The sequence below is a fragment of the Harpia harpyja genome, chromosome 3 (genome assembly GCF_026419915.1).
Source record: "Harpia harpyja isolate bHarHar1 chromosome 3, bHarHar1 primary haplotype, whole genome shotgun sequence".
In the NCBI taxonomy this organism is placed as follows: Eukaryota; Metazoa; Chordata; class Aves; order Accipitriformes; family Accipitridae; genus Harpia; species Harpia harpyja.
The window spans coordinates 11,246,629-11,274,430 of record NC_068942.1 but is presented as its reverse complement, the minus strand read 5'-3'; the positions used below and the strand labels follow the sequence as shown (position 1 = coordinate 11,274,430).

The 27,802-nt window shown below is 35.6% G+C and overlaps 1 protein-coding gene across 4 annotated transcripts in view; it reads right to left on the bottom strand.

The window, feature by feature from the left end:
• ATG5 (autophagy related 5) overlaps positions 1 to 27,802 on the bottom strand; it is an 85,014-nt gene that overhangs the window by 26,625 nt on the left and 30,587 nt on the right. For all 4 annotated transcript variants that reach the window (XM_052781403.1, XM_052781404.1, XM_052781402.1 and 1 more), the window contains 2 exons: positions 22,651 to 22,745; positions 1,005 to 1,122 (listed from right to left, as the gene is read on the bottom strand). In XM_052781403.1, the coding sequence (XP_052637363.1) occupies positions 1,005 to 1,122; positions 22,651 to 22,745 (213 nt within the window). The remainder of the gene's footprint in view (positions 1 to 1,004; positions 1,123 to 22,650; positions 22,746 to 27,802) is intronic.

Genomic DNA, 27,802 nt, shown 5'->3' with positions numbered 1-27,802 from the left:
AAAATTACTTTGAGATTTCAGTTGATTTCTAAGATCACCATACTTAAAGAAATCCATGACAACTGTTTGATTTTGAATTACACAACTACGGTGTACAACAACATCTTATAGATTTTTACACTGATTTCAAATTTAGTGCTTTACGGTCAAAAGGTGCTGATACTACATCAGTAAATTCTGTGCCAAAATCTTCTCTAGAATATCAGACATTTCTTGAAACAAATTGGGATTTATTGACTGAAAAAAAAAGTTACCCATTTACAGGAACTGGTAAGATGACAGGAAGAATAAGATGAAAAATGTTTCACATTAAGTAATTTTTATCTTAATTTGCAGAGTTCCAATAGCTGTAATCTTTGAGGCTAAAATAACATCCAGAAACACTTATTTTTCTGAATAAATGCTGATCAATGAATGCTACTGTATGAAATGATATAATGCTACATGAATTAATTGGTGTCTTGACACAAAATACTACTTAGTAACCATACAGAAACTACTACATACTTATAAAAATCACTTTTTCTTGTACATTTTTGAAGGTTAGGCTTCAACAGGGAAAAAAAGTATTCTGAAAACATCTTCAATTTCTATCAATTTTGGAGTTTTACACATGAAAAGTTTATGCAATATAAAATTAAAAGTAACTTAAAATAAAACTTCTGTTGACATTGCCATCGTGCTGTTACTAATAAAAACATTCATATTAATTTTCTGCATTTAAAAAAAATATTCTTAAAGCAAAGGAGTACACAAATTTTAAAATAAAACTTCCAGAGACTAATTTTTCATGAGTGCCTAAGGACTCAGTCTTATCCTTTCCAAACACTGCAGGTAATGTATAATGGGCACACTAAAGGGCCAGGAAGGAGTGAAATCAAACTCTGGTACTGAGACATAGTTCTACCTCCAAAATACCCATATTAAAAAAAAACAACGACCCACCCAAACACTAAATCAACAGAAAAAATTATCTTATTGGACAAAAGTTATTTCTACAGTACCTTCAGAGTCGATAGCACTAGGACACACATCTTTTAGCAGATCTCCCAAAGTATGCAACTGTCCTCCTGAAGCAATTGGTCGAAATAACTTCTGTATAAAAGGTCTCTCTGTTGTCACCTGTTTTAATAACAAAATTAGCAAAACCAACAATTTAAAGACCATGCAAATATGTAGTATTACTATTTGAGACAGGCAGAAGACAGGACAGAACAAGAGGTTGCAGCAGAAGAAATATCTGGCATTTCCATTTCTTTTTTTTTCCCCCTTGCATTCCATTCATATCATGAAATGCAGGGGAATTTGTTTTTTAACAATTGAAAGAAAGTTGAAACTCCAGAAAACTGTGAAGATAATTTATAAACAGTGTTGTGGATATAAAAGTGTTAAAGTCTTTTTATTTCTTTTTTTTTATTTTAAAAAACCCCCTTCTGTTATGGGAATAGGATCCGTTTGAACAAAACATTTCAATATATTCTTAATTTAATTAAAACAAGCAATGAACACAAACTTAGAAGCTCAGCGTAGGCCTATGTTTTGCCAAGTCAAAGCAACACTGTAACAAATATCCAATACCTTCTACAATAGTCTATCTTCCTCCTTTTAGAAACACATTAAGCACTTTCAATGGCAAACAAGTACCCTTATAGCTCAAGCCAGGTGAATTTTTTCCAGTAGATTTTATGTTGAAAAATTCAAACTATTTCAGCCACAAGAAACAGAGTATAATTTAAAACAAACAAACAAGCAAAAAGCTGTTGTGCTTTGACAGACAACCTAGAGTCTTCTGCCTACTTAAGCAATTAGTCAGCTGTAAAGAACATATATGCCTCAAGTCTGCTACAGATATGCACAGGAATTCAGAATGACTTCAACCAGGGGTCCTATGATGATGTGCAAGATCTAACAATTTCTTTTGGAGATAAAAAGAAAGCAAATCAATTGGCAGTAACTACTGCCAGTCACTGTCCACAACATAGGCAATAAAACTCCCAACGCTGCAGAAGAAGCAAAGTAGTTTATGGGATCTACAGATGCACTTATTCAAGAACTATGGTTATGTTAAGGTAATCCCCTTCTTTTGAGTATCTGTATAAGCAACCCCAAGGTCAGCAAGCATCTGATATTTGAAAGGACAGGAGAAGTTTTCTTCCTGACAACCTGACCTCTCCTCCCAAACTGGGCACTTGAGCCAGAAAACAGAAGTTAAAAACATCATTCAACCAACATAAAAATTTTAATCAAGCTCTAAATTGTTACTGACAAATTTCTGCTAGCAGCTAACTCCAGAAAGCAGCTGATGTGGCCTGCATTATGGGTGACTGGGCTCCAGTAAATTACACTTTCATCACATACTATCTTAACTAGAAAAAGCAATACAAGCCACTGCCCCTTCCAAATTTAGTTTCCTACCACTCGGAAAGTGGTTCCTGTCCTACTACAGTAACTAGAAAATAGAAACAAAACAACACAACTCAACATCAAGAAGTATTTTATCTCCTGGTAGAGGTTTTCAGGAAAAAAAAAAAAAGCCAAGTACAGTAAAAAATTTGAAAGTTAAAAATTAATTTTGAAAGGAAGTTACAATGTGGTCTCTGTCACCTACCTACATGAAAAGCCACAGGCAGTAGATTAACCATGAAAACTTAATTGCCATTCACCTCTCAAACAGCAGGGCAAGGAATCTTTTCATAAGAGTGGTACACTACCTCAAAGTAATTCCAGGGCAGTACAGTGCAGAACTGTTGACACACAGCTACTTGTTACTTCTTGCCAACAGTGTCCAAAAATGGAAAAATAGTCTTTTTCCAGTTTTTCTTATGAAGACTGATCAGAAGGAGCTGACTAGCTGCTGTAGTCAATTCTCTATGGCCTCAGGGTAGCAGAAATGTGGATACAAACAGTGCTAATGAAATGTCTGAACATTTGAAAAATGATGGGAGGCACACAGCCAGCAGGATCCACTTCAGACAGATCCACACTTGAGAAGTGAACTCTGGCACATTATATTGAAGAAGTGTACCTCCAAACCATTTAAAAAAAAAAAAACCAACAAAAACCCCTAAAGTATTGTTACAGCCAAAACAATTTTCTATTGAGTTTATTCTAAAAAAAAAAAAAAAAAAAAAAATCAATTATTCACAGAAGTCTAATCACAGCTCCCAAGTGCTTACCATCTGAACTAGCAGAAGTACAAACAAACACCAGAAGAAGGATGCAGGCAAAGGTGGTTATCATCAATAAATTTTTAAGATAAGAATTTCCCAAGTGCATAGTGCAGTTTCTCATTATTTATTAATAAATTGCAATGATTTTTTTTTCCTAGTTACCATAATTTAATGTCAAGAGGAAAAAGCCAAAGATGTATTTTCTAAAAACTCCCACATAGCTGCTGACTGCTACAAAGCAACATCCTCAGCTGCTATCATGAAACATTACAGAAAATGAATTCAATTTTATATTTTAAGTGTTGAGCAATACAGATGTGGTAATGTAAATAAAAATCACTGGTCTCCATCAATGTTAAAATGATAAAAGTAACTGCGTATTGTTTATACAAAGATTGTGGTTCACAAATATAATCCTACAAGCAGAGTATTATCCCAACATGCTTACACTTCTTCCCTCCCATGCAGCTGATGCTTTATGCATTAAAAGAGTCAAAAGTCCCATCCTACAATCTAGAGTGTTTATAGAATAACTTTTCAAAGTATCTTAGACATATAGGAGCATAAATAATTTTGAAAAACCTTGCCATCACCCCTTTTGAAGTGTGGTAGCTAGTAATAAGTCCAACTTGACTACAGCTTTCTCCTCTAGTATTTACTACAACAACACATGAAGGAATGGCCAACATGAGTAATTGCTTACATAATGTTGTGTTATGTACAGTATTTGCTTAATCAATCATACGAAACAGCACTATCTGTAATCTAACCCACAAAGACATCACTGCAAAACTGTTAACTGACAATATTAAATAATCTACATCAGGCCTAAAGCATGTAAGTGTACAGTATCCACCATTTTTTCCTACTAATATTATCATAGCTTCAACAGAATATAGCGCTTAATTATTTTATTTTACAGTCGAGCCCCTGTGTAGCTGTGAGGTGTTCAAAAGGCACCAGATGCATTTACAGGATACAACAGGTGAGAGTCAATCAGTAATTGCTGATGACAGATCTACAAAGGGAATGCCTTCAAGTATATGAGCATATGAAGACAATCACCTGGCCCAAAATTTGCAATGCATTTTACACTGATCATGCCCACAATTTAGCATCAAATTTTTATGAAAGCAAATATTCAACTCTAACATATTTCCTAGAAAGTAGGACTTATTTTTTGCAACTGAAATTTCTCATTCTTCTATACTACTACATAGCACCACAAATCTTGTGCTTTGCAGAACAAATGAAGACTTTACTCTTTAAAAAGAAAGTTTAAATAATAATGGTGATAGGAAAGTGACAGTGAAAACAAAATTACACTACAGTGAGAAAAAATAGATTAAAATTACCTATTCAGGTATACTGGCATTGAGAAGAATTATAGGTAGGGGGAAATTTTAAGAGGCCCTTTAAGGCAACATAAAGCCTCACAGAATCAGAGACAAGCTATATAGTTACATACTGTGCTAGCAATTGTAACTCTTTCTTCCCTATCATCCTGACAAAAAAAAAAAAAAAAAAAAAAAAGTAGTCAGCTTGCCTGGTCCTTTTCAGAATCAAAAGAACATCAAACACTGCATGAAATCCACAATTTAATTAGTCAGATATTTTATACAGGATGCATCTTAAAATGAAAAACATAACTCATGAACTGCTGGGTGTTAATCTGGAAAAATCACAGTTACCAGTATTTCCATCTAGAGGAAGGGATTTGTATTTTCTGATTTTCTGCCTAAATACTCTGCTCCTACTCTAACAATATTCAAATAAAAGTTACCATACATATTGAACCCACAAAGTAAAAAATGAATTCCTTCCAATTCCCACATGTGCATAAGCTGGCAGCCTAAAACTGTAAAACTTCAGACTTCCCTACATACTCCACCACATTTTCAGTAACTTGTCAAGTATATAGTCTCTGCTGTTTTGTAATGAATCACTTTACACTAAAAAAACCCTCTCATAACTTAAATTTATTATTTTATTTAAACTGATTTAAACTCAACCAAGAAGCTTTAAAAGTAATAATAAGAATTTGCATAATAAATTAAGTAATTTTATATAAAAAGTACAGGAAAATTAACTACTCCCTAAAAATAAAATTAATTATATAAATTTTATTATTTACTCAAAAGTACGTTTTTCCGTATATTTCCTAAGATGTCTTCTACTTTGTAGAAATGTTTTCAATTAAAAATCTCAATGCACAATGAAAAAGTGACTAATTGAAAAGATGATGAATTGCTGTAGTCACAGAACCATCACAATGCCATGTCTGTCTGAAAGCAAGATACTGCAAAGCCCCATCTGAAATACTGCTCTTTCACTGGTGCTGAAACGCAGTTTTTCTGCTGGTATTTCTGGGTGTGTATCTTTGGCTTCTTTTTGCTTAATATTAGACCAGAATCACTGAGCACTTCATTGTAGAAAGGCACAAGCAATGTTTCTGCGGTTTGGGTTTTGGGGGGGTGGGGGGGTGGGTTGGTTTTTGGGGGAGGGTTTTTTTGTTTTTTTCTGTTGTTTCCTTGTTTGTTTTAAAAAAAGACTGCACTCACTGGAAGCTAGACAGGCAGGTTATCAGACTGAAAGATTAAATGGAAGTGGCAGCTAAGACTGCAAGTCACCAGTAAACACAGGTAAGAAAGAATTTGTGTCAGAATGGGAAAGAACTATTTCTGGGTGTGTAGAAAAAGCAAGTTCTGAGGACCTAGCCTAAGGTAGCCCTCCTAAACTTGCCCGACCTCCTGTCCCAAGTTTTATGATTTTAATAATGTTATCTACAGTTGCTTCAACTGCTGCGTATTTTGACTTTCATTCAGAAACTGGTCAAATAATAAGATGGGTTACTTGGCTCTTAGCCTCATTTCATATATCCTGATACCTGCAGAATAAAGGCCAACAGAAGCATTTGACTGGCTTCTGGAAAAAATCACCAATGAATAAAAAATAACACATCGGAGAGAGCTTTTACATGTGTAAACAGCTAACATTAGATGGCCGAAACAAGCCAGCAAGGCAGTCTATGCAACAAATAGCATCAGCTATGTATGAAGGAGAAGAACATTTGAATAGCAGGGCAAACATTGACTACCATCAGCTAGAAAACAAACAGGTAACTATAAAGTAAAGAAATCTAAGAGCAGATTTAGTCCAACTCACATTGATTATTCTGCATTACTGGGATGCCTGCAGGCTACGTAAGCTGGTGATCACAGCAGATAATAAATAAAATGCTTTATAAGTAAAATTGTGTGTATGTAGACCTCTAATTCTTCCCCCACCATTCAGTGCTGCTGTTTTAGGCTTCCTATCTCCAATCATGCTCTTTCTTAAACAAAAGCAAAAGTAAAAACCAACCATTTGCTTTTGCAATGGCCAATGTAACTCAAATAGATTAAGTCAATTTTATAAGTTAAATTAAATGCTGCAAAATATTTCTGTATAAATAACTGGCCAATACCTATAGCAGTCCTTTTTTCACTTTCCTGCATATTTCTTGTTCATACAACCTATTTAATATTTTGAAGTATTAATTTATGTTCCACCTATCAGGATGTCTTAAACTTATGCTAGGATGACAGAAGAATCTACTGTGATACTCTCATCCTAATTAACTCCACAACAGAGTAAAGCTAAATATATCAATATTGTTTAACTGATACTGGTGAGTTACTCCTATTTCATAATTCAATTAATAAAAGCTTACAAAAAGAGCTAGGCAAGCATATATTGAAGCTAGGCACAAACTTGTGATGTTGAACTTCAAATTCTCCCTTTCACCTACATTTGTAATCTCAAATTAAAAACCAGAGAAGACACTGCATTACTTAAATTGATTTGTTCTCCTATAGTCCGATCCAATTTTTAACTTGTGTTTTTAATCTTAAAATATTTCCCTATTCACAATCACTGCTATTTCCCAGCATACCTTCCAGTTTATGCTTCTAAGTAAATAGGTTCTGAAAGATTTGTGCATCAGCTGGAGTCTTAGTATTTTACTTCAAAAAATATTTCAAAAAATTATTATACTTTCTTCATCAACTATTTTATAAGCAATCACTTTGTGCTTCAGTCAGGATAACCTTGAAACAGTACTTTCAAAGCGTGCTAAGAAATAATACACTTGTACACTCTAAGGCTAGAGATTCAAGTTACAGCATAACTTGAAATCCATTATTTAAATTCCCAAACACAACGTCAAGGTAACTTCATTTCACTACTGAATTGTAGTATAGTACAGCTATGCACAAACGCTACAATCCAGTAAGTTAGCCACAAACCTACAGATTTAATTTTTTAAATTATGTAAAATAATCCATGTTGGTTACTTACAAAAATTGTGTCCACTTCCCTAAAAATTCAATAAAAGGTAATTTATTCCTTTGAACACAAATGAAGGAAGCCTTTTCTTAACAAGCTGCCATTACTCAAAGAGCAGTTTGAAAAGCAGAAGGAAAAAAACCACATTACTCTCTGATACAAGACATATTTAAAGCAAAAAACCTGTTTGATTCTTACATCTTTATCAGACATTTGGGAAAAAAAAAAAAAAAAAGGAAATGATGCTTCTTTCCACTTCACATCTTGTATGATCGCAAACAAGACTCAAAAATGGTTACTATGTCAGACAGAATGATCCAAAGACAACACTTTGAGATTTTTAAAAGCCAATGTGAGACACAGAAATCTTACACCCCAAAACCCACCTATTAAAGCAACTCAAAGCAAGTTACCTGCTAGAAGCAAAATGCAAGACCATTTAAATAAAAATTCTGATACAAATAGATCACTACAACAGAGGGAGACTTCCCATGGACTCTGAAATTATTATCACAAAGATTTCCAAAGAAGGAAAATCATTTTAGTCACCATGTATCTTTGTTAAATTATATACAGTTTAACATTGTGTTTTACCACGATGGATGTGATAAAGCCAAACATGAAACAAATACATTACATTCAGTGTCCTCAGACAACTGGAATTACAATACAAGAGAGAAAATACAATGTTAATATATTGACCAACTAAAACCACCACCAACAAAGAAATCTAATGTGAGAATGCTAGTTCAATAAATGCCTCTAAATATCCCTGGATCACTTTTTCTTATTAGTCCAGTATTTTTTCTGTGCTGCAATGAACATTGATCACTGTCCCTAAAATCACTGTATTATTCGTCACAGACTTGCTCCAAGCTGTAGTTATAAAATTCAATTTATAGGTCTTGTGGTAACAGCAAAACTGACTTCTAGAAAAACAGAAAATTAAGCTGCTCAGAATATTCATATTGTTTTATTAAATCTTAAGAAGTTATCTGAATTTCTGCATTAAAAAGTATTAATTACCACCCTCTATTTCCTTAAGTGATTATTTTACTTCAACATATCAAATTCAATGCTAGCAGTCCACAGACTGGGTGTAGGGGTGGGGTGGGAAGGACAGAATCTGTAATTCTGTTATTCTGTTATTAAACCATTTTAACTGACTTTTACCTCTCTTCCCTCCAAAGATTCTGTAGGAGCTCTTAAGCTGCCAGAATGCAAGGAGTTTCAAGAAAAGCTGTTTTCTCACTTTCAATGCCCACAGGTTCACAATGAAACAATTCCAGTGTGAAAACAAACACAGACTTCCAGAGAAAGATGGGCTCAAGTTTATACCTCTCTTTTTGGCTTAGTTTGCGAGAAGGATGCAAGGTAACTACTTTGTAATTGCTCCAATGCCCAAGACTCTGCAATGCTCTCAACTAAGGCTTTAAGGGTCTGTTTGCAAATCACCGCTTTCTGATGACAATAGACACACCAACAGGAGGAATTTCAAATGCTGGTAATATTTATTCTACTAGAATACTGAAACAAGGTATTTCTATCAGCTTGTCCCACTTAGCAAAAAAAAAGTAAAACCAGCTTATTTCTACACGAAGCCTAATTTACAGCCGCAGTGCAAGGTTGTCTCTGCCACTCTAGAGCACAGCTTTTCACACTAAGTGGAACTTTCCAGTGACAAAATGAGAGGTTACATTCAGGAAACTCAATGCTCAACCAGGATCAAAATGAAACATGCTAAAATACCTCTTTTTATTTTTATCTATTTATTTTTTAAAAAGGACATGGTCCCCTTATTTTAAATAATTTCCTTAGAAGCACTGGTTACACTGTTGCCAGCACATATAATTTATCCTTGCCAATTTCTTTGCCAGAAGGAACGTACCATCCTCTTAGAAAGCGTATTAGTGTAGTTTGGACTAAAGAAACTCTCAGCAGTAGACCTCACAAACTGATTACTCAGATTTAACCTTTATTTTTATCCCTTTACAGAGACTCAGCAAAAAATCAGTAACTGCCCTACTCAGCTAGCCTTCATTTGAAATATTAAAACAGTAGGTTGTAAGAGGCATCCACAGAGCCCCAGTAAAACAAACTAAATGAAAGTTACAACTCTCTTCCTCTGCATTTCAAGCAACGTTCCCCCCATATTAAAGTTATGTCTACACAATAATACTGTGTCTACACAAGCAGTTACTGAATATAGGAAAGACAACTGGCTAAAGTTAAACTCAAGAAGAAATACATACACAGACTGAAAGAAGCTTCAAAGAACTCACTCTTCCTCAATCATCTGTTAAAAACCTATAAATTTCATCTCTTTCGTAAGGCAGCAAGTTCACCCTTGACTTTCAGCTCAACAAGCTAAAGTACATACATACACACACAAAAGGAAATGATCTCTTGTTTTATCCATTTGAAATCTGTCACCTTTCAAATTTCATCAGTATTTTTTGAGCTTCTATTATGAGAGGCATAAAACACAACAACATGATTTGTCTTTATCCTGTAATCATTGCTCCTCTCCCCTCCTTCAAATCTTCCAAGCTATGAAGGGCTTCTCCCAAACACCCCATGGCTTTATTGTATACCTTTGATGATTTTTCTATTTTACTTACTCTCCAAGTTGTTAGGACTGAAAAAACGTTCCAAGAAAATCAGAAGACTATTTCTAGTGTTTCTTTAATTAGTCTCCGCAAAGTCATCCAATAGATGCTCTAGTTACGATTTTGTGTGCTTTGATTAAGGCTGGCACTGCTTCTGTTAGCATTTGGGATTTTGAATAGCTTACTTGCAATGTCACATCACTGTTCAGAGAATCAAGTACATCACATTACAAAATAGAACTAATTACATTTTTTTAATAAAAGAACAAAGTAAAGGTTTTATATGTCCAATATGTAACTAAAAACCGTAAGATGAAAAGAAGTTGTATAAACATGCTCAACACACCTATCTAGAATTACCAGAAAAATTGACTCACTGACAGGATGTGATGTGGGTTGCAGGACTAGCTATAAAGTCAACATATAGAATAAATCAAATGACTTGTTTTTCCCATAATATATTTTAAATTGCTCTAATAAATTAAATATTTTCAGTGGCTGTAAAAATTACAATATATATCTGATTACAACCTATAGAAAAAAAAAAAGGCATCCTTTCACTTTTTCTTGAGTTTGTATTAGGATTTCTGCAGTTATGTGGTGAGAAGGAAACTTCTGTTCCCTCATGAAGTTAAAAGTCTTTATGGTGATGAACAGGAACTTTATACTCCCTAATATTTTTAAGAGGCATGCAAAAAAAAAAAAAAAAAAACCAAAAAACAGACTACACTTTATACATTCAATTCACACTAACAGCAGTCACATAAATAGTAGTGCAGAGTATATAACCAGATTGAAGTTTAAGATAATTCTATGAATACCTGTACATACGCTTTAATATGGTCATGACAAATGTGTATTTGGATACATCTTTAAAACTTCTTACTCCTAAGATTTGAAATAACATGAAAGGATGAGATAGGAAAATAACATAAACTGTTAAAAGAATACTGCATAACATGAAGGACATACAAACTTAGTGGATCATTTTTCTCCTATAGAAGAGTGTATCCAAGTTACCTCAAACTGATTTTCTTACATTTGCATACCTTACATGATCAAGAAAATATAAACTTGTGGTCAAAATTATAACCTGTATGCATATCAAGTAAAGTGAAAATTTTGTTATTCTTGAAAGCACTCTTAACAGTATTACACAAGCTGGAAATCCTTTAGTTTTTGAATATTAATGATCACTGTTTTAAAAGTAAGAACAATTACATGATGTGCTCCCCTGGTGGAAGCTTTAACTTGTTATGGTCTGTTATGCGGCAAGTGTTATGTCAAGAATTGATGCGAGTAATACTCAATGCCAGAATCAACTAGTATCCAAGTCAGGACTATAGTCCAATTAAAGCTACAACTAGAATTACAAACACAACTGAAATAAGGTTAAAATTTTATGTAGTAGGGCTTATTAAAGTTATGTCTACACAATAATACTGAACAATTTTTGGTCATGAATGGTTAAGGACTATTCTCCTAATCACGTGTGGGCAACAACTCATGTCTGCCTTGAAGCCTTTCATTGAACAGAGCACACTGTATGAAGCAACTGCAGTTCTATCCTAACTTCCTACACAATTAACAATAATTTAGCATTATTACAAACTTACAGAGAAATATGGCAACTATTTCTGTTAATTCTCCCACACATGTTGTTGAGGGCCATTACTTGCTCATCTTTAAAAAGATTAAAGAACCATTTAAAATACCACCCTTTTCCATATTATTTGAACTGGCAACGTGCTTCCTTACAATCTTTTAGAAAAAGCTTTATGTAATAGCAACAAAATGACTTCTTACAACATGTAAAACATTTGAAAGTTAAATTCCTAGCACATGTTCTACTAATCTGAAAAAGATATGCTTAGTTAGAACACACCCTTTACCAAATTCAAGTGATTAAACATTTAATGGGTTGGCTTAGTTGTAACAATTCAAAATAGAAGACATTGCTTCAGTTTCTATAACTGTTTCTAAAGATGCATCATGCTGTCCACATTCATTTTGTGTCCATGTCAAACATGGTCACATCATATTGCATAGGGGCATAAAGGAAAAAATAGGCAAAAACTTCTCTCGGATCCTTCTAGAAATCCTAGATTTTAGCTTTGTAGCATCAAGTAAGAGCCTCTCACAGAATTCACAAGAACAATAGTTCCTAAGGAACAATTTAAGCTTCTGTGGATTGACAGAACATCTTTTGGGTCTTCCAAATGGCTTTTCAGCATGCTAACATATTAATCACAGAATCCCAGAATGGTTGAGGCTGGAAGGGACCTCTGGAGGACATCTGGTCCAAATCCCATGCTCAAGCAGGACCACCTACAGACAGATACCCATGTCCAAGCAGCTTGTGACTATCCCCGAGGATGGAGACTTCACAACCTCTCTGGACAACCTGTGCCAGTGCTCAGTGACCCTCACAGTAAAAAAGTGTTTCCTGATATTCAGATGGAGCCTCCTGTGTTTCAGTTTGTGCCCACTGCTTCTGGTCATGTCACTGGGCACCACTGAAAGTGCCTGGCTCCTTCTGTGCACAGAAGATATTTGTACACATTGATGAGATCCCCTGAGCCTTTTCTTCTCTAGGCTGAACAGTGCCAGCATTCTCAGCCTTTTTTTTCCTCCTCATATTAGATGTACCAGTCCCTTAATCATCCTAGTGGCCCTTTGCTGGACTCTCTCCAGTAGCTCCGTGTCTCTTCTGTACTAGGGAGTCCAGAACTGGACACAGTACCCCAGGCATGGCTTTACCAGTGCTGAGTAGAGGGGAAGGATCACCTCCCTTGACCTCCTGGCAACACTCTTAAAGCCCAGGATACCATTTAGGCTTCCTTGCCATAGGTTCCACTACTGAACTCCCTGTATTCTTTTAATTCAAAGGCTATCTAGGAGAACCTTCGCATTTGTACATGTAGACCCTTATAAGATGTTCAGAGATTGTACTCTCTTTCATCTGAAGTGGTTCTCTCTGTTTTATAAAAAGTTCTTATTGTAGAACCTCAGTCTCACTGGGTACACTTGAGTCTACTGTGTGTAAGAGTGGTTGCAGACCTGTTAAATTAAGACAGGCCATGACATAATTACACCCCTTTAGAAGTAAGGTATTTTCATACTGTTGTTTCTGAGCAAGTCTGCAACTGGCTGATAAATTCCATTGCTGTTGGGAAATATGGATTATTTAACAGTAACTCTTCTTCTTTGAATTGAAATGTGTTTTATGTCCACAGAAAATATTTCTTCTGCAAGCTGCCAAATCATCTATGGAAGGACTGAGTTTACTCTTTCTTCAGTTCTCAACCAAGAATTTAATATTTCTTCAAGGTTTCTGTGAGAAAACAGTTGGACAGATGATGGGTTGAGAATGTACATCTGTTCTTCAAGGTGTGTTAAAGAACACCCTTAAAAGGCTCATTATGCTGTGAGTGACTCCAAGCAGTATTCCTTACAGATCATGATCACTTGGAGAATGATCCTATAGTCTCTTGTTAAATGAAAGCTGAAGCACCACCAAAGCCACATTGTTTTGGTTTCCGCAACATGACAAAGATTAACAAATGTATGAAGAATCTCCCTAAAGTCTGCAAGATGGCCACTAATATTGCTAGAGCTAAAGGAGACTCAGCCCTAATCAATACTTCCTTATATCCTGACCAACTTGGACAAGATTCTTAACTGAGTATGTGGTTAAAAAAGCTGTGTTGAAGTGGCCAGTGCTCTGGGTTTTGACAAACACATGAACTCTCCTAAAGGACTGTCCCCAGTCAATGTCAAAAGGCAAAGCCCACAACACACCAAAAATATGCAGCAAAGCTTCAGTCTGGGATGCATGCAGTTACAGACAAGACTCTGGCAACACAGCATCTTGAATATTGACCTGGGAAAACCCTAAGTATTCAGGATTTTCCAAAACACAGTATTGTTCTTCTAAGTAGTGATATAAGAAGGACCATCTGTAAGAGCTTGTATAGTCTGGCCCTTTGGGTTTAAAAAATTGCTTGGAGCTTTAATAATAGATAATAGTAACATAAAGACACTAAGAACAGACTCCTTCATTCAACAGATTCCCATAGAGGAAAAAGATTTCTCACAAAAGAGGAAGGAGAGAGAAACTCAAACTGTTTCTCTAAATAGGCATTTTATGAGGTACTATCTGTGCTACATTTCTGACACGGAAGGAGTACATATGTAATACTATGAAAGCTACCTGGTGTCTGTGTTGCAAGAAAAAGGGAACAAAGGTTTGAAAGGTGGTGATGATCCAGCTGCTTTACAGGAAGGGTCTAAGAAAAACATATAGAGTTCTGGGCATTGAAATCAAGAGGCAGAATGTACCAAAAAAAATCAAAGGTTTTTAGGACAACCTGGAACAAGCATTATCCAAAGCAGACATCCTGTTATACCTTGTGGGTCATTTTTAGCAAGAACATATATTGCCAGAAGTTCCATATCAAAAGTTACAAAAGTACCACTCACAACCACTTTCATGTCAAAATACCTAACAAGCATGGCTGAACCACATTCTGGCTGTAGCCTGGTCTTTCAAATGATCTGTTAAATTTGCTTGTGCAGGGACAGTAGCCCTATATTCTCTGAACAACTGAATTTGCATTATTTAACTTCAGGTGAATTGTACAGATCCTAGAAGCAGGAGAAAGTCAGTACTCAAGAGAGTGGTAACACACAGAACAGACAGCAGGCAATGGTCATAAGGCCAGAAATAACAGAGACTAAATAGAAAAAACAGTTCCAAGAGACAGTTCTGTTGTCTTTGTCTTCTCAGTGATCATCTACAAAATAAGCATGGCCTTGAAGTATTAAATCTCCTTCCCAGAAAAGGATTCATATTTGCAACTGGTAAAATATCAAGGTATCTGAAGAGTCAGTGACAACAAATCAATGCTTTTCACAGCTGTATAGTGTCTTACATGCATATGCAGACCTAAGTCTCACATAAAAGTAAGAAATTGAGTACTGACTACCTATGAACAACTTAAGATATGGATTTACATCCACAAAAGCAAATATTTCATTGTTTGCTTAAGAGCAATGAATAGTACAATAATTCATACAACACTTTCAATCTACTTAAAAAGCATTAAACCCAATAATTCTCCTTATTCTATAATAATTAACTAGAAGAAATTCCTATAGTCAAAGATAGCAAAATTTCAGAAATATATGTTTGTTAACTCATAACGTATTCCTAGAGTACGGTATCATACCCCACTTTCTTATAGGTTTGTTCTGTTCTTCACTTACCTGTGTACAATTTGCTTTCAGTCTTCTGGAAAGTGCAAATAGAAGTCTTGGTACTTTCCAAAAAACTGAACATTTTCTGTATTTTCTCGTCCTCAATTTTGTGCAAAAGTTAACCTGCATTATTTACCTATTTTATTTAAAAATAAGTAAAGGAAAAATAAGATAGCATACTGATACTGACAAATCAAAACAGGTACTGGTGTGACTTTCATCTATGCAGAGTTAACTTTTTGCATCATCATCATAGGCTAAGGTTTTGTTCTAGTTTAATTCCTAGGCAACGGGCACTGCATACGCTGCACAACCGCAGCAATAAAGCTCAAAGATTACATTCTTCAACCCTCTGAAGAAAAAATTCCATACCTGCTTTTCCCCTTTTTCTGAATGCAAAGCAGTTCACCAGCTGGGTTGTGGGGTTTTTTTGGGTTGGGTTTTTTTGGTTTTGTTTTTTTTTTTTGTTTGGTTTTGGTGGGTTTTTTTGTTTTTTGGTTTTTGTTTTTGTTTTTTTTTTGCTATTACGTCAGAGTGCAAGAGACAATCTCAGAGGAATGCAGCTCTGGATTGCAAGTTTCAGGTAGCAGAAATCCCTCTTGCTACAAAATAAGAACCTGACCACATAACAAGGTATGTGGTGAAAGTGGCAAATCAGTTTGTGTTGGCTAAACCAAGTGAAACAGAGAAGTAAAATGATCAGCTTTAATGATCAAAAGAAAGGCAGCAATATACTAGAGCGCTGCATTTAAATTACAAGATCTAACAGTAACTCTACACAGACCTAATTCAACTGAATTACTGCTTCATTCATTGCCTTCATCCCAGCTTCTCAATGTATTCATATTCTTAAGAATTAACACTCAAGGTTGAGGTGAAAAGTGCAATTTTTTTTTTTAATTGCATGCATATATTAACTTTCATAACAAATTTAGGATGATATATACAAGAGTACTACCTGAATAAAACAGTTTGGGGAAATAGAACCACAGGAATTAAAACCTCATGGTTTAAATAAGAATTTGTAGCATGAACTTTACATAAACTTATTTATATCCAAGTTCATTATCATAAGACAATTCAGAGAAAAGATGACAAATTAGGAGTTTTATACAAAACCAATTTGCTAAAAAAAGTAACTACCAATTCATGATTAGGGAGCGCATAACACATTTGGTAAGATTAAGGCATTTTGAAATTAGGAATAGAAATTTTTTTTTTCCCCCACCAGAAGTGTTCATTATTTCATTGTAACTCAAAATGTATTTTGACTTATCTTTTGCTCACAAAAAAAAAATCTATATAACTGTTTACACAAAGTAAATTTATTAACTACTAAAATGCTACTGTTTTTTGATACACCTAGACTCTTCTAAGACTATCTGATAAGATAAAGGATTTAAAACAAAATACTACCTAGTTTTCCCCAATATGCAGAATCCAGTATATTGCTGAATTGTTTTAAACTAGTTATAATGTGATTCAGAACCTCAAGAAACTATTTTTCATACAAGCAAAACTACTTTATTGTTTGTATACAAGCTACATCTACATTCAACTCAGGATTACTGTAGCTCCTATTGACAAGCCTGAGCTAGCTTAAAACTATCCAGCTTGTTAACAGTTCAACCATGGCTTAGTGAAGCTACCCAAATCGAGGTTTTATAGCTCCACGTCTTCCGCACCTCCTTCCCTGAGCACTATGCAACTTTTACAATAGCTTTGAACTAGGCAGATTGACAGTTTTACAGATAACTTGGGCACATTTATGTAAACTTTAGTCACATCTCAGACAACCAATACAGTTTATAATCTCAGAATTTTTTTTTTCAAACTCTGATTGACAGCCCCCATCCTGTACTGAGATTCTTAAAGGTACAAGGCTGATTTCGCACATGGGTTCCTCAAGTCTTTTAAAAGAACTGCATGGACATTCCTTAATAAAAAACATGTTAAAAAGTCATCTTTAACAGCGTCAGTTTGAGCTAGCCCTTTTCACTTTGCACTTAGATGGAACGGAAAAGCTTACACAATTATGGAACCTCAACTGTGGTGACAGTGACCTTCAACTCAAGGTGGCAACTTGTCAAATTGCTATTACTCTCAGCACAGAACTAAGCAATCAAGTTCAGAAAACAAGTATTCATAGCAACTTATGGATCATGCTGCCCATATGCAATACTTGATAGAAGGTTTGGTTTGGTTTTTTTTAGTAACAAGGCACTAGGAAAAATATTTGCCTACCAAAGCTTTTAAACTTTCTCATTCATAGAGCTTTGATTTTGAAGTAATTTAAAACTGGTGAAAGCGTGCTAGTGTTTCTTCAGTGCTGAACCATCAGTCATTAGAATAAGTCATTTTGGGTACTCAATGATGCATCAAGAGTCTGTTTTTTTCTTTTCAGCACAGAAATTCAGCTGAGCACAGCTCTGTTACACAAATCAAACATCATTTCACATTATTTTTCTATTCATTCAAACTTCCTCTTGTAAAAGAAAGTTTTTAAGAAATAAATTGATCTATTTTCAGCAGGTTCTTTATGAAAACGTCATATTTATTAAGTAAGAAAAAAGTTAAATAAGGTATTACACACAGGTCTACTCAAGAGCATTTTGCACTGGCCAACAAGGCACTGAAACTTGCTGGGTTGTGTTGCCCTCTTCAGGTCGACAGCATTTACATTTTCTAGTTCTTTTGCTTGACGAGTCATTGCATTTCAACTTCTTCAATAAAAATTTTCAGATTTGCAGTTTTAAGTAGCAGCTAACTTTACCTTTATCCCACCAGTGCTTGAAGTATTTTTGATCAAAAACCCTACAGAAATAAACTTTACTTTTGGCCTCTATGTCTCCCTAACTTTAATACAAACCTTGAGTATTATCAAAATATCAGCTAGTGTTTGAAAAGATGACTAAAAAAACCAACTTCAGCACTGGTAAGCAAGTCTCATAACAAGAGGCTTAAAGAGCTCAATTGATTCAGCTTACCAAAGAAAACTGAAGCTGCTGAAATCACTCAGTAAGTGAACTTGGAGGTTAGAAAGTCAGATGACTTTAAAGTGATGGAAGGCAAAACAAAATCTAGAAACTGGAGTTGAACTCAGACAAATTCAGCCTTGAAATGCAGTGGATGCTTTTCACCCAAAATAAAAAAAGATTTTAATAACCTACTAGCATAAAAGGATGGATTCATTATTACTGGAAAACTTTACAGGTAGACCCAGTATCTTTCCAAAGATCAGTTTTTAATAGCAAGAGAGAAAATAATAGTAATATTATTTTGAGTATATTAAGTTTTGATCAGTTTTTGACTAGTTGTCATAACATGGGCCAAATTGTGATGCTGATTTACATACTTGTAATGGGTTTTGCAATTGATTATTTGAGCTCTGCCAATTAATATGTAAATATGAATAAAACTGTCTTGCATTGCTTGGGAAAGGGCCATGCTTGGGCTTCCGATTCATTTACTGAGCCAGATATTAATAATGTCTCAGAATATTTCATTTCCCCCTTCCACCTTGCTATTTTTAGAGGACAGGTCATGCTAGACATTTAAATCTATTTAGACATCTCAGTATTGCAACTTTGACAGAAAGAGCAAAGCGTTAGATTCAACTGATGTATTATTAAGCATAGAGAATTTCACTCATGTTACTAAGGCAGATAAACATCATAACAATTTGTAACTGTACGATTTAATCACAGTATCTTAAGGGAGTTATGATAGGAAAAACCTGTTCAAAGCTAAGACCTACTATGTAATTAGACAATAAAATTAATAACCTAATCAAAACCCTTAGAAAACAGAGGCAAAGGAATGCTCATTCCAGTACCATAGCATGTCCCAGGACCCAAATAAGGGAACAAGCAAACAAACAATCCCAGATCATCCCCTTTTTGGGCTGGTAAACACCCAACAGCCAGCCTGCCTTAAGCCAAGTGCAACTCCAGAAAAGCTCAGAAGAGCTTGTCATTAACAGCTTTAATGCATTTTCTTTCACATACTTTTGTAATTTTATTATCAAGAATGAAATACTATTTACAACTTTAAATCCTATATACTCATAGGGCAGACTCCAGAGGAAAGGAGGAGACGGACAGGGAGAGAGCAAGCAAGAAAAAGTGGGTGAGCGTTGACACAGGCAGAAAGCAAGATACCAAAACTTGGGGGTGAGTGCAAACTAAGTGCACAATAACTGAGACTCAGAGTGCTCCCATCTGCAGCGTAAGACAGCAGACAGTACCTCATCAGGGTAGTCTCTACCAGCACATAGGCTCCTCTCCAGTGCCTGACTAACATGCCCCGTCACAGCACCTGGAGCCAAAGACTGATGAAAACCTCCTGTCATCTATCAGCCATATAGTTTGTTCAATTAGAAAGTGCAAAACTAGCTGGTCTTATAAACATGGGGAAAAAGTCCTCAAGCCAAACTACCTCTAGTACTGTACAAGAAAAGCAACACTCTTAAATGCATAATATACTCAAAATAACATTACTATTATTTTCTCTCTTGCTATTAAAGAACAAGTGAAAAAAGCACTCTATCCAACGGTACTATCAGACAGAAAGACAAAAAAGTTTTCGTGCAACTGTCAACTGAAGACACAGCAGCTTATACATCTGAAGTGATGAAGTGGGGCACTTTTTTTTGACACGTGTAAGTAAAAGTGTCACAAAAATATAATCACTATTTTTAAACCATCCCTGGTAGAAGTTTCCACACCTATGTCAAAGGTTTGTCTGGTGCAAGTTCTATACGACACAGTTTAGACTGTGACAGCTGGTAAGAAAATCTCCAGGATCTCTTGGCTAACTTTTAAAATTGCAAATTAGTTGATCCTTAGTGATACTCAGGCTTTTTCTTCATCTTCTACAGTAGATGCCAGGATTCTGGTCCTATCTTAGCTGCTACTCTTAAAAGAGGAGGTGCTGGACAAGGGCTTTTAAAATTACCTGTGGTTAGTTTAGTTCTGACTTAGCAAGTAGAACGTTCATATTTTTGCCATCTCTTTCTCCCCCACACACCATCAGATTTGGATACCACGCAAGGTATGATTCATATTATTCTTTAGAAATGTATTTTAATAGACAAGCTTTACAATTGAAAGAGCCTTTGAGTTTTGAAAATATCAGGCCTTCAGTGAAAAGCATGTCAGATCATTTTATTGCATGCATTTTTTTCTGCAGCAACTTTTCCCAGTCACATTTGATCTTTGCTCAGACTGATTTTTCTTAGTTGATATCATAATCTAGTACATTTCTTTGAAGGAAAACAAATTCATCCACCTCATACTGCCAAAACACAATCTAGGCAGTTTCCTTCACAGAATTTCCTTCTAATAATTTTGGGGTAATGGAAGGTATGGAGACTAAGATGAGGAACTCTCCCCACTGAAGCCAATCCCTAGTAATTCCCTGCCATCCATCTGTATATCCTTAAGTATCTACAAAAACACTATGTGAAAACACATAGGGAATAAATATCCACTGTAATACAAATCCAGGCTAAACTGGCTTTCAGGTATTTATGTAGGGATATGCAAGCTGACTTCTACGAGCACTAATGGAAATTAAATGCAATCGGGGCGGGTTAAATACATCTTAAGAATACTTTTCAATCAGTTACTCCAGCATATGCAAGTCTGTCACTAAGTACTGTAAAATTATGTTAAAACTACAGGAATCAATTCCTTGCTGGGAATCCAATTATAATCTCACCCTTCCTAACACTTTTTGGAAATTCCTTTACATATACAGACTTTTATGATGAGCAGTAATCGGTACACAAACCAACAAACCAAACAAAAAAGCTAGAAACACCTGCATCCACTTTCTAAAAAAGAGGAACATTACTGAAAATATTTAGAAATATTAAAAGCAGCATTACTGAAAATAATATACACCAACCTTCTTAAAAGGCTGTCTCAGCATCATCTTTATTTGTGTTTGTTCTTCTATTCTTAGTTAGGTATTTTGGGTTTCAACTACAGCAAGCAAGGTTTCCAGTTGAAAAGATAATGAGAATCAGGATAAGTACTACTGGCTAAAGGGATAGATACTACTGAATTAGATTTTTTTTAAAAAAAAAGCTTTACTAGCATGAAATCATGTGATATCATAAAAGATTTCCCTCATGGCTTAAAGGTCTGTACCGTATTCAGACAGCAAAACCTCTGTTTTGCAAAGACATTTACGTGATTTCTATGAAAAGGCTTAAAAAAACCCCACCTATTGGAGAACAAGAAAACAACTTAGTTACCAACCAAACAAAATGCCGAGAGTGAACTATTTTTCCTGATACATACTTTTTGATACTTATACAAATCTTGCCATCTGCTATGATCTCTGACAAAATAACTGACTTCCGTTCTCAATCTAGGTTTCACTATGACGGTAAATGTCTTATACCTAACATTAAAAGTTACTTCAGTCCCATTGCAAGATTGTATGGTCATTAAAACCTGTTATAAAGTAGTATCAGACTATTCAGTAATACGAATAAAGGACTTTTGTTTGGTAGTTACAGGTGCAAAACTTAAATATAAATAGATGAAAATGTTTCAAAGATGAAACAGAGCAGAACTGTTTAATTTATGGAGAGGCTACATGAATTCTGTGTAAGCTTTTAACCACACTTATCCCAAACTTCATCGTTACCTTAATGCTATAAAAACTAAGGGGACATCAAAAAATTGTAAGGATTCCAAGGAATATGTCTCCCAATAAACTCCTGAGAGAAACAGAGCACTGGTGTATTAAAACAGAAAAAATATTCAAAGATAGTTTTGGATTGTAAAGTACACAGTTAGAAGACAAAGGTAAGACCTAGATGCAAGACCTATGCCATTACTTTCACCTTATAATGCCAACAAGAAAAGAAGCCTAGTTGACAGAAAAGCGTTGCTCCTGAAATGTTCGACTTAAACCTTTCAGAGGGCATTTTGCATCCAAAGCAGTCTTCATAGTTAGCAGTTATTTTTAATGACAGAATTAGCTTTTTAAATAAAAAAACCAAAACAACCAACAAACATAATCTACACCAGCCTCAGCACATTCTAAAGTATTACATACTTACAACACAATGAATGGTAATTACCTATTAGAATAAATACACTCTATTTTGTCTTTGCTAATTCATACAACTCAATGTTGAGCAAAGATGAGTATACTTAGTTTTACCATAATGTTAGAAAAGGGAACGTATAATTCTGAAAACAGATTATAATATATGACACTTCAGTGGAAGAGTTTGGTAAAAGTGGTTTTATTTCATTGTCTCTTACCTGATAAATTCTAAATGGGATGTATCGAAATCCATTATCTTCTGGAGGATACTCCATGAGTTTTCGATTTATTGCCCAAAACTGCTCAAATTTATCTGAGAAGGTAAAATTAGATTTTGTTAATAACATATATTCTTTTGCAGCTAAAAGAGGTAAATGAGACATAATTGGAACAACATGAAAACTTTTCTTACAGAACTTTGACCTGTATGAATTTATTTTCCCCACATTTCACTTCCCTATTTAGCCTGAAGCCAAAGGTAAGTAATCTGCATTCTCCTATGAAAACAGTGATGTGGGAACTTCCTGAACTGAAAGAGAAGGCAGCTTGAATTCGTATCGTATCTCCCACTGTTAGGGAGATATTGGGCCACAAATTATGGATTTCATTACCTCAATTAACAGTGCCTGTTCCTCTACCCCCTGCTGCTACTAGTACACAATGTCTCACAGTTTGTTAAAAACATCTAATTGTTCTTAACTATAGATGAACAATAGGTGTGAAGTATAGAGAAACTAAAGCTGTAGAAAAACTTCTTGATGAGTTTACATTTGGATATGTAAATCTTAAAATAATCTGCAACAATGTATGATACAATCAGAAAATATACTGCCAGCTTCATGACACAACCTGAAAATAAAAGTCTATGTTTGAAACACATTTTTGTTAGTATTATCCAACTAACTAGGTTTAGTAAAGTAGCCCAGGGCAGCACACTATTTCATCCTGTTCAGACATCACAAGAACTGAATAGTTTATTGCGCTTAAAATGTATTAAGGACAGCATAGGTCTAGAGCAGTAAAGTCTTTTATACATGCAAATCAACTTTTCAAATCAAGCAAACAACAAATACCAAAATTTACAGAAAGGAACATCAAGAGCTAAGATGAATAAAGCCACTGCTAGCCTTATTGGAGAAGGCAGCTTTAGAAGGGGAAGAGCAGGGGATAGATTTCCTTATAGGCCCTAACTCTGCAAGACACCAAACACAGTGGATGTTTCTTCAGAAGGAACACGCAGTCTCCAATTTTCCCTCCTCGACACAATGTTCAGCCAAGTCTGAAGAAGCCTGGAGGTATAACCATTACAGAATTCAGCCACCCTGAAGCAAGGTAAAATTCAGAAATCTATTCGCGGAACAAAGGTTCTTCCCACTTCCAAAACTACTGACAACAATTCAAGCAATTGCAGAAAATTAAGAGTCTGAGATTTGCTTCACTCCAGCATAGAGCACAGATGCCTGTCAGTGCGCCAAACAACATAGTTAATACATATTGCAGGATTTATAACACATTGCTTTTCCTGACTGAATGTGACACAAGGCAGGAATTTCCAAGAAGCCATAAACAAACTCCTGCCAGGTATTCCACAGGAGCATTTCCCGATACTTATCTTGGAAAGTACTTCCGCACCCTTGTTTCCCGATTAGCAGCAAGCACCTCTTGACAAGCACTTACCTGAGCTGCAGTTGGCACCACCACCGAGCAGCTGCCCGAGGTACCCCACAGCTCACCCGCGGGGACGCTCAGCAGGCGGCAGCGACAGCGACCACCCTGGAGCTGACTGTATCCAAGCAAGCCTGCATTTGGGAACCCCAGCCTACGGAGTGAGGGGTTTACTCTTACAATGTCTGACACGCAGAACGACTGCATTCTCCTCACGAACGCTGTCAGCGGGAAGGTGAAGATTTAGCATACTTCCCTCATCCTTGGAGGCAGCACGGAGAACGGCTTGCGGCTTTCACTACAGGTTGTGCGGACAGGCATCCTACAGTAGGCACCGATCGATTTATGTTTCAATTACCACTTCTGACTATAAACTCAGTTGATGAAACTATTAATTATGGCGACACACAAAACAAAACAGTCAAGGCCTACTTAAGCTAGTGAGCTTCAGCAGCCTCTTAAATAAGGAATCTACATATTTGGAGACATCCTACCTGAAGAAAAAATAAAACAAACATTAACTTCATTTACTTGTTTAATGCTCATATTACAGTAACTAGGAAAGTTGGGTGAACAGCTTACTGTCCTCAAAATTCAACAGAGATGAGCAACACACCTGATGGATCAAAAGAACAAGAAATTCTTAACAAATAACAGACTTATGGTAGGAGCTTAAGCATAGGCATTGGAACAGGCTGCCCAGGGAAGTGGTGAAGTCACCATCCCTCGAGGTGTTCAAAAAACACGTAGTCAAGGCACTTCAAGACATGGTTTAGTGGGCATGGTGGTGTTGGGTTGACGGTTGGAGTCAATGATCTTAAAGGTCTTTTCCAACCTAAACGATTCTATGATTCTATATTGTCCCTTGTGGCATATATGGCAAACAAGTGAATCTTTGAAGGACAAAAAAAAGTGAAACAGTGGTAATGTACAGTTAACTCACTTCTTCATTCCAGCTTCCTCACCTCCCAGAAATCATGCAGATGATCTTATTTAAGGCAGGTAAATTTACACTTCTCAGATTATTCTCTGAACGCTCAGACAACGCTCAAGACAACTGCCTGTTTTATCAAGATGTTTAAATTTCTAACGGTTTCTGTAGTTTCTAAATATAACAGCAATAAATCTACAAGATTTGAATGATGAACTTGTTGCATTTTGTAATCAAGTATGTTCTGTCAATCCACCTGATATCCTGGGGAATGAAAAACTTTCTAGTAAATTAGCTAGACATAATGGAGTCAGACATCTTAAGACCCATCTCCACCATGTGTACAGCACTGTCTGAAGACATCTAAGCTAATTCATCCTCATAACCTTATACCACTGTCCTCCAAACATCTTTCCATGGATACAGTATTTTTACTACAGAAAACTGAGTTTGGCGTAAAAAAGTTAACAAAAATTTTTGAAGCTAGCAGCAGGAAAAGGCTATCCAGTTTGCATACTGATACATAAGACCTGGCAAGAGCTTTTATTAGTATTAGGAGCACTGGCTGAATACCAGAATCCTAAAGCTCCAAAATACAAAATCCAAAAATAACTGCTTTCGCAGAACCCTTAAGGCTCAACGCTTAAAAGAAACAAACAAAACCCCCAACATCTGCCCCCAATCCCCTTGAAAATATAAGTGAAAGGATTCATCATTCTCCCATTTTTGTGTGTCAGTACCTGGTATTTATGCAAAACAGACTTAAGGAAGCTATTAATGCTACGACAAGCTATAAGAATTAATTAGTGCTTTGGCTAGACAGAACTTAAAGACAGAAGGTGCTGGCCAGAAGTCTGACAATCAAAACAAAACTGAGTTTTCATCAAGCCCATAAACAAGGAAGAGTACCTATCAGCAAAAGCACTTTACACACTCATCTCCCTCCCTTGTGAAAAGCTTATGCAGTCTACATGATATCTAAACTCCCATAATAGTCAAATCTGATTACTTTTGTTTTCCACAACCCACCTGTTTTTAAGAAAGTGCTTGACCAATGTGTTAAAGAGTTTCTGTATTAGCAAAAACCAGTACTTGCAAAAGGCAGATGTTCATATCTGAATAACAATAATTAATGGCAATAAGATTCGAACAGAAGTGAGATTATTGACAGTATAAAAGTTTCAGATGACTCTACTAATCATATTTCTTAAACAAGAGAGGATGGTTGCTATGTAACTTTGCCTAAAGTAAAATATAAAAACTTTCCTATTTTATGTCAAAAATCAGAAGGTTAATAACCAAATAATGGAGAGATCCAGTTGAAGCTAAGTTGATCAGCTAAGTCACTTATATTTATAAATATTCATTTATTAGAAATGCAGTCACTGAATGACCAAACAGACAGACATTAGCCTTCAGTACTAGAGATGCACAGAATCCAAGGAGATCTTTGAAAATATCTATTTACATATATAGAAATAGTATGAGTTGGCAAAACTACAAGGACTTAATGTCATCCATAACAATAATCTCAGTACGCAAATTCATTAAGCAACAAATTAAACCTCAAACAAATTTACGAATACAATGTGCCACATTATGCATTTAGGGTTCAGAAATCTATCACTGAAATTGTTCATGCCTTTAAAGCGACCTTTAAAAGAGTTTAAAAAAAAAAAAAGACTGTTACAGGGGAACACTTTGAGAGTTGTTGTTTCCTCCATTAAGCAAGACTGCAGATCCTTTAGCAGTCATTGAAATTAATGCAAATTTATAACTCTTATGTTAAGAAGTTGTTGGTAACACCAGGCACATTTTGTTGTTAATAGACAGTAACTGTTGAACCTTTTACTATTAAGCAGTATTAACTAAGGATTAGTCTAGGCTGAAATTTTGAAGGCTGGACCTCCTTCTCAGGCTGAGACCTAGGGGCAATGTTCTTCAGACAACCAGAAAAATTAGTTTCACTTGCACTAGCGTCTTACAGTCATTCTCTGAAACTCAAGTGCTGTCATGCTTCAACCAACTTGAAATTTCACATGGATCTTGATGTTAGATGCATCTCTTCCACCCACCTGACTCTATGAAAATGGTAACCAGGATGGATCACTAAGAGGCTAAAGGGCACTGCTCAAGTGCTTGCAATCAACATATGCATTTCAATGCAGCATAGCTTTAAATCAACATACACAAAGAATATGGGCAATTATCACAGAATGAGAAATTATACCCACAAGTAACTTGCAATACGACACAGTGGTCACAGCACATGGCCAGTTAAAATGGAGTTCCCACTGTAGAACAGTGGGCAAAGAACTAAAAAACCTCACCCTAATCTTAAAATTTATCATCAGAAATATCTTAATAATAAGGATTTATTTTGTTTCTGTATTTGACAGTGATGCAACTGCTATCAGAGTACTGACTCCAGAATCGGATCTATTTCAAGAGGGCTGCTGACAGGGTTTAAATAATGGAAAGAATTAATGCAAAAACAAGGGAAAAATTGTTTAAATGAAAAAAGGAAATGGTAATTCATGGCTTTTATCTTCCAGTATCTTTTTAGAAAGTCAAAGAAGTGAACAAACAGGTATAGCCCTCAGGGTAGCACACAGGCATGATTTTTTGTCTGGACTATCCATGCTTTCTTCTTAAAGCCGTCTAGTTGTATAAATTAAAAAAAAAAATGCTCGGAATTGAATTGTATCACTAGCTTTATGCAAGCAATACCAATTTGCAGCTTGCATGAAAATGCGTCCAATCCTTAAGTCTAA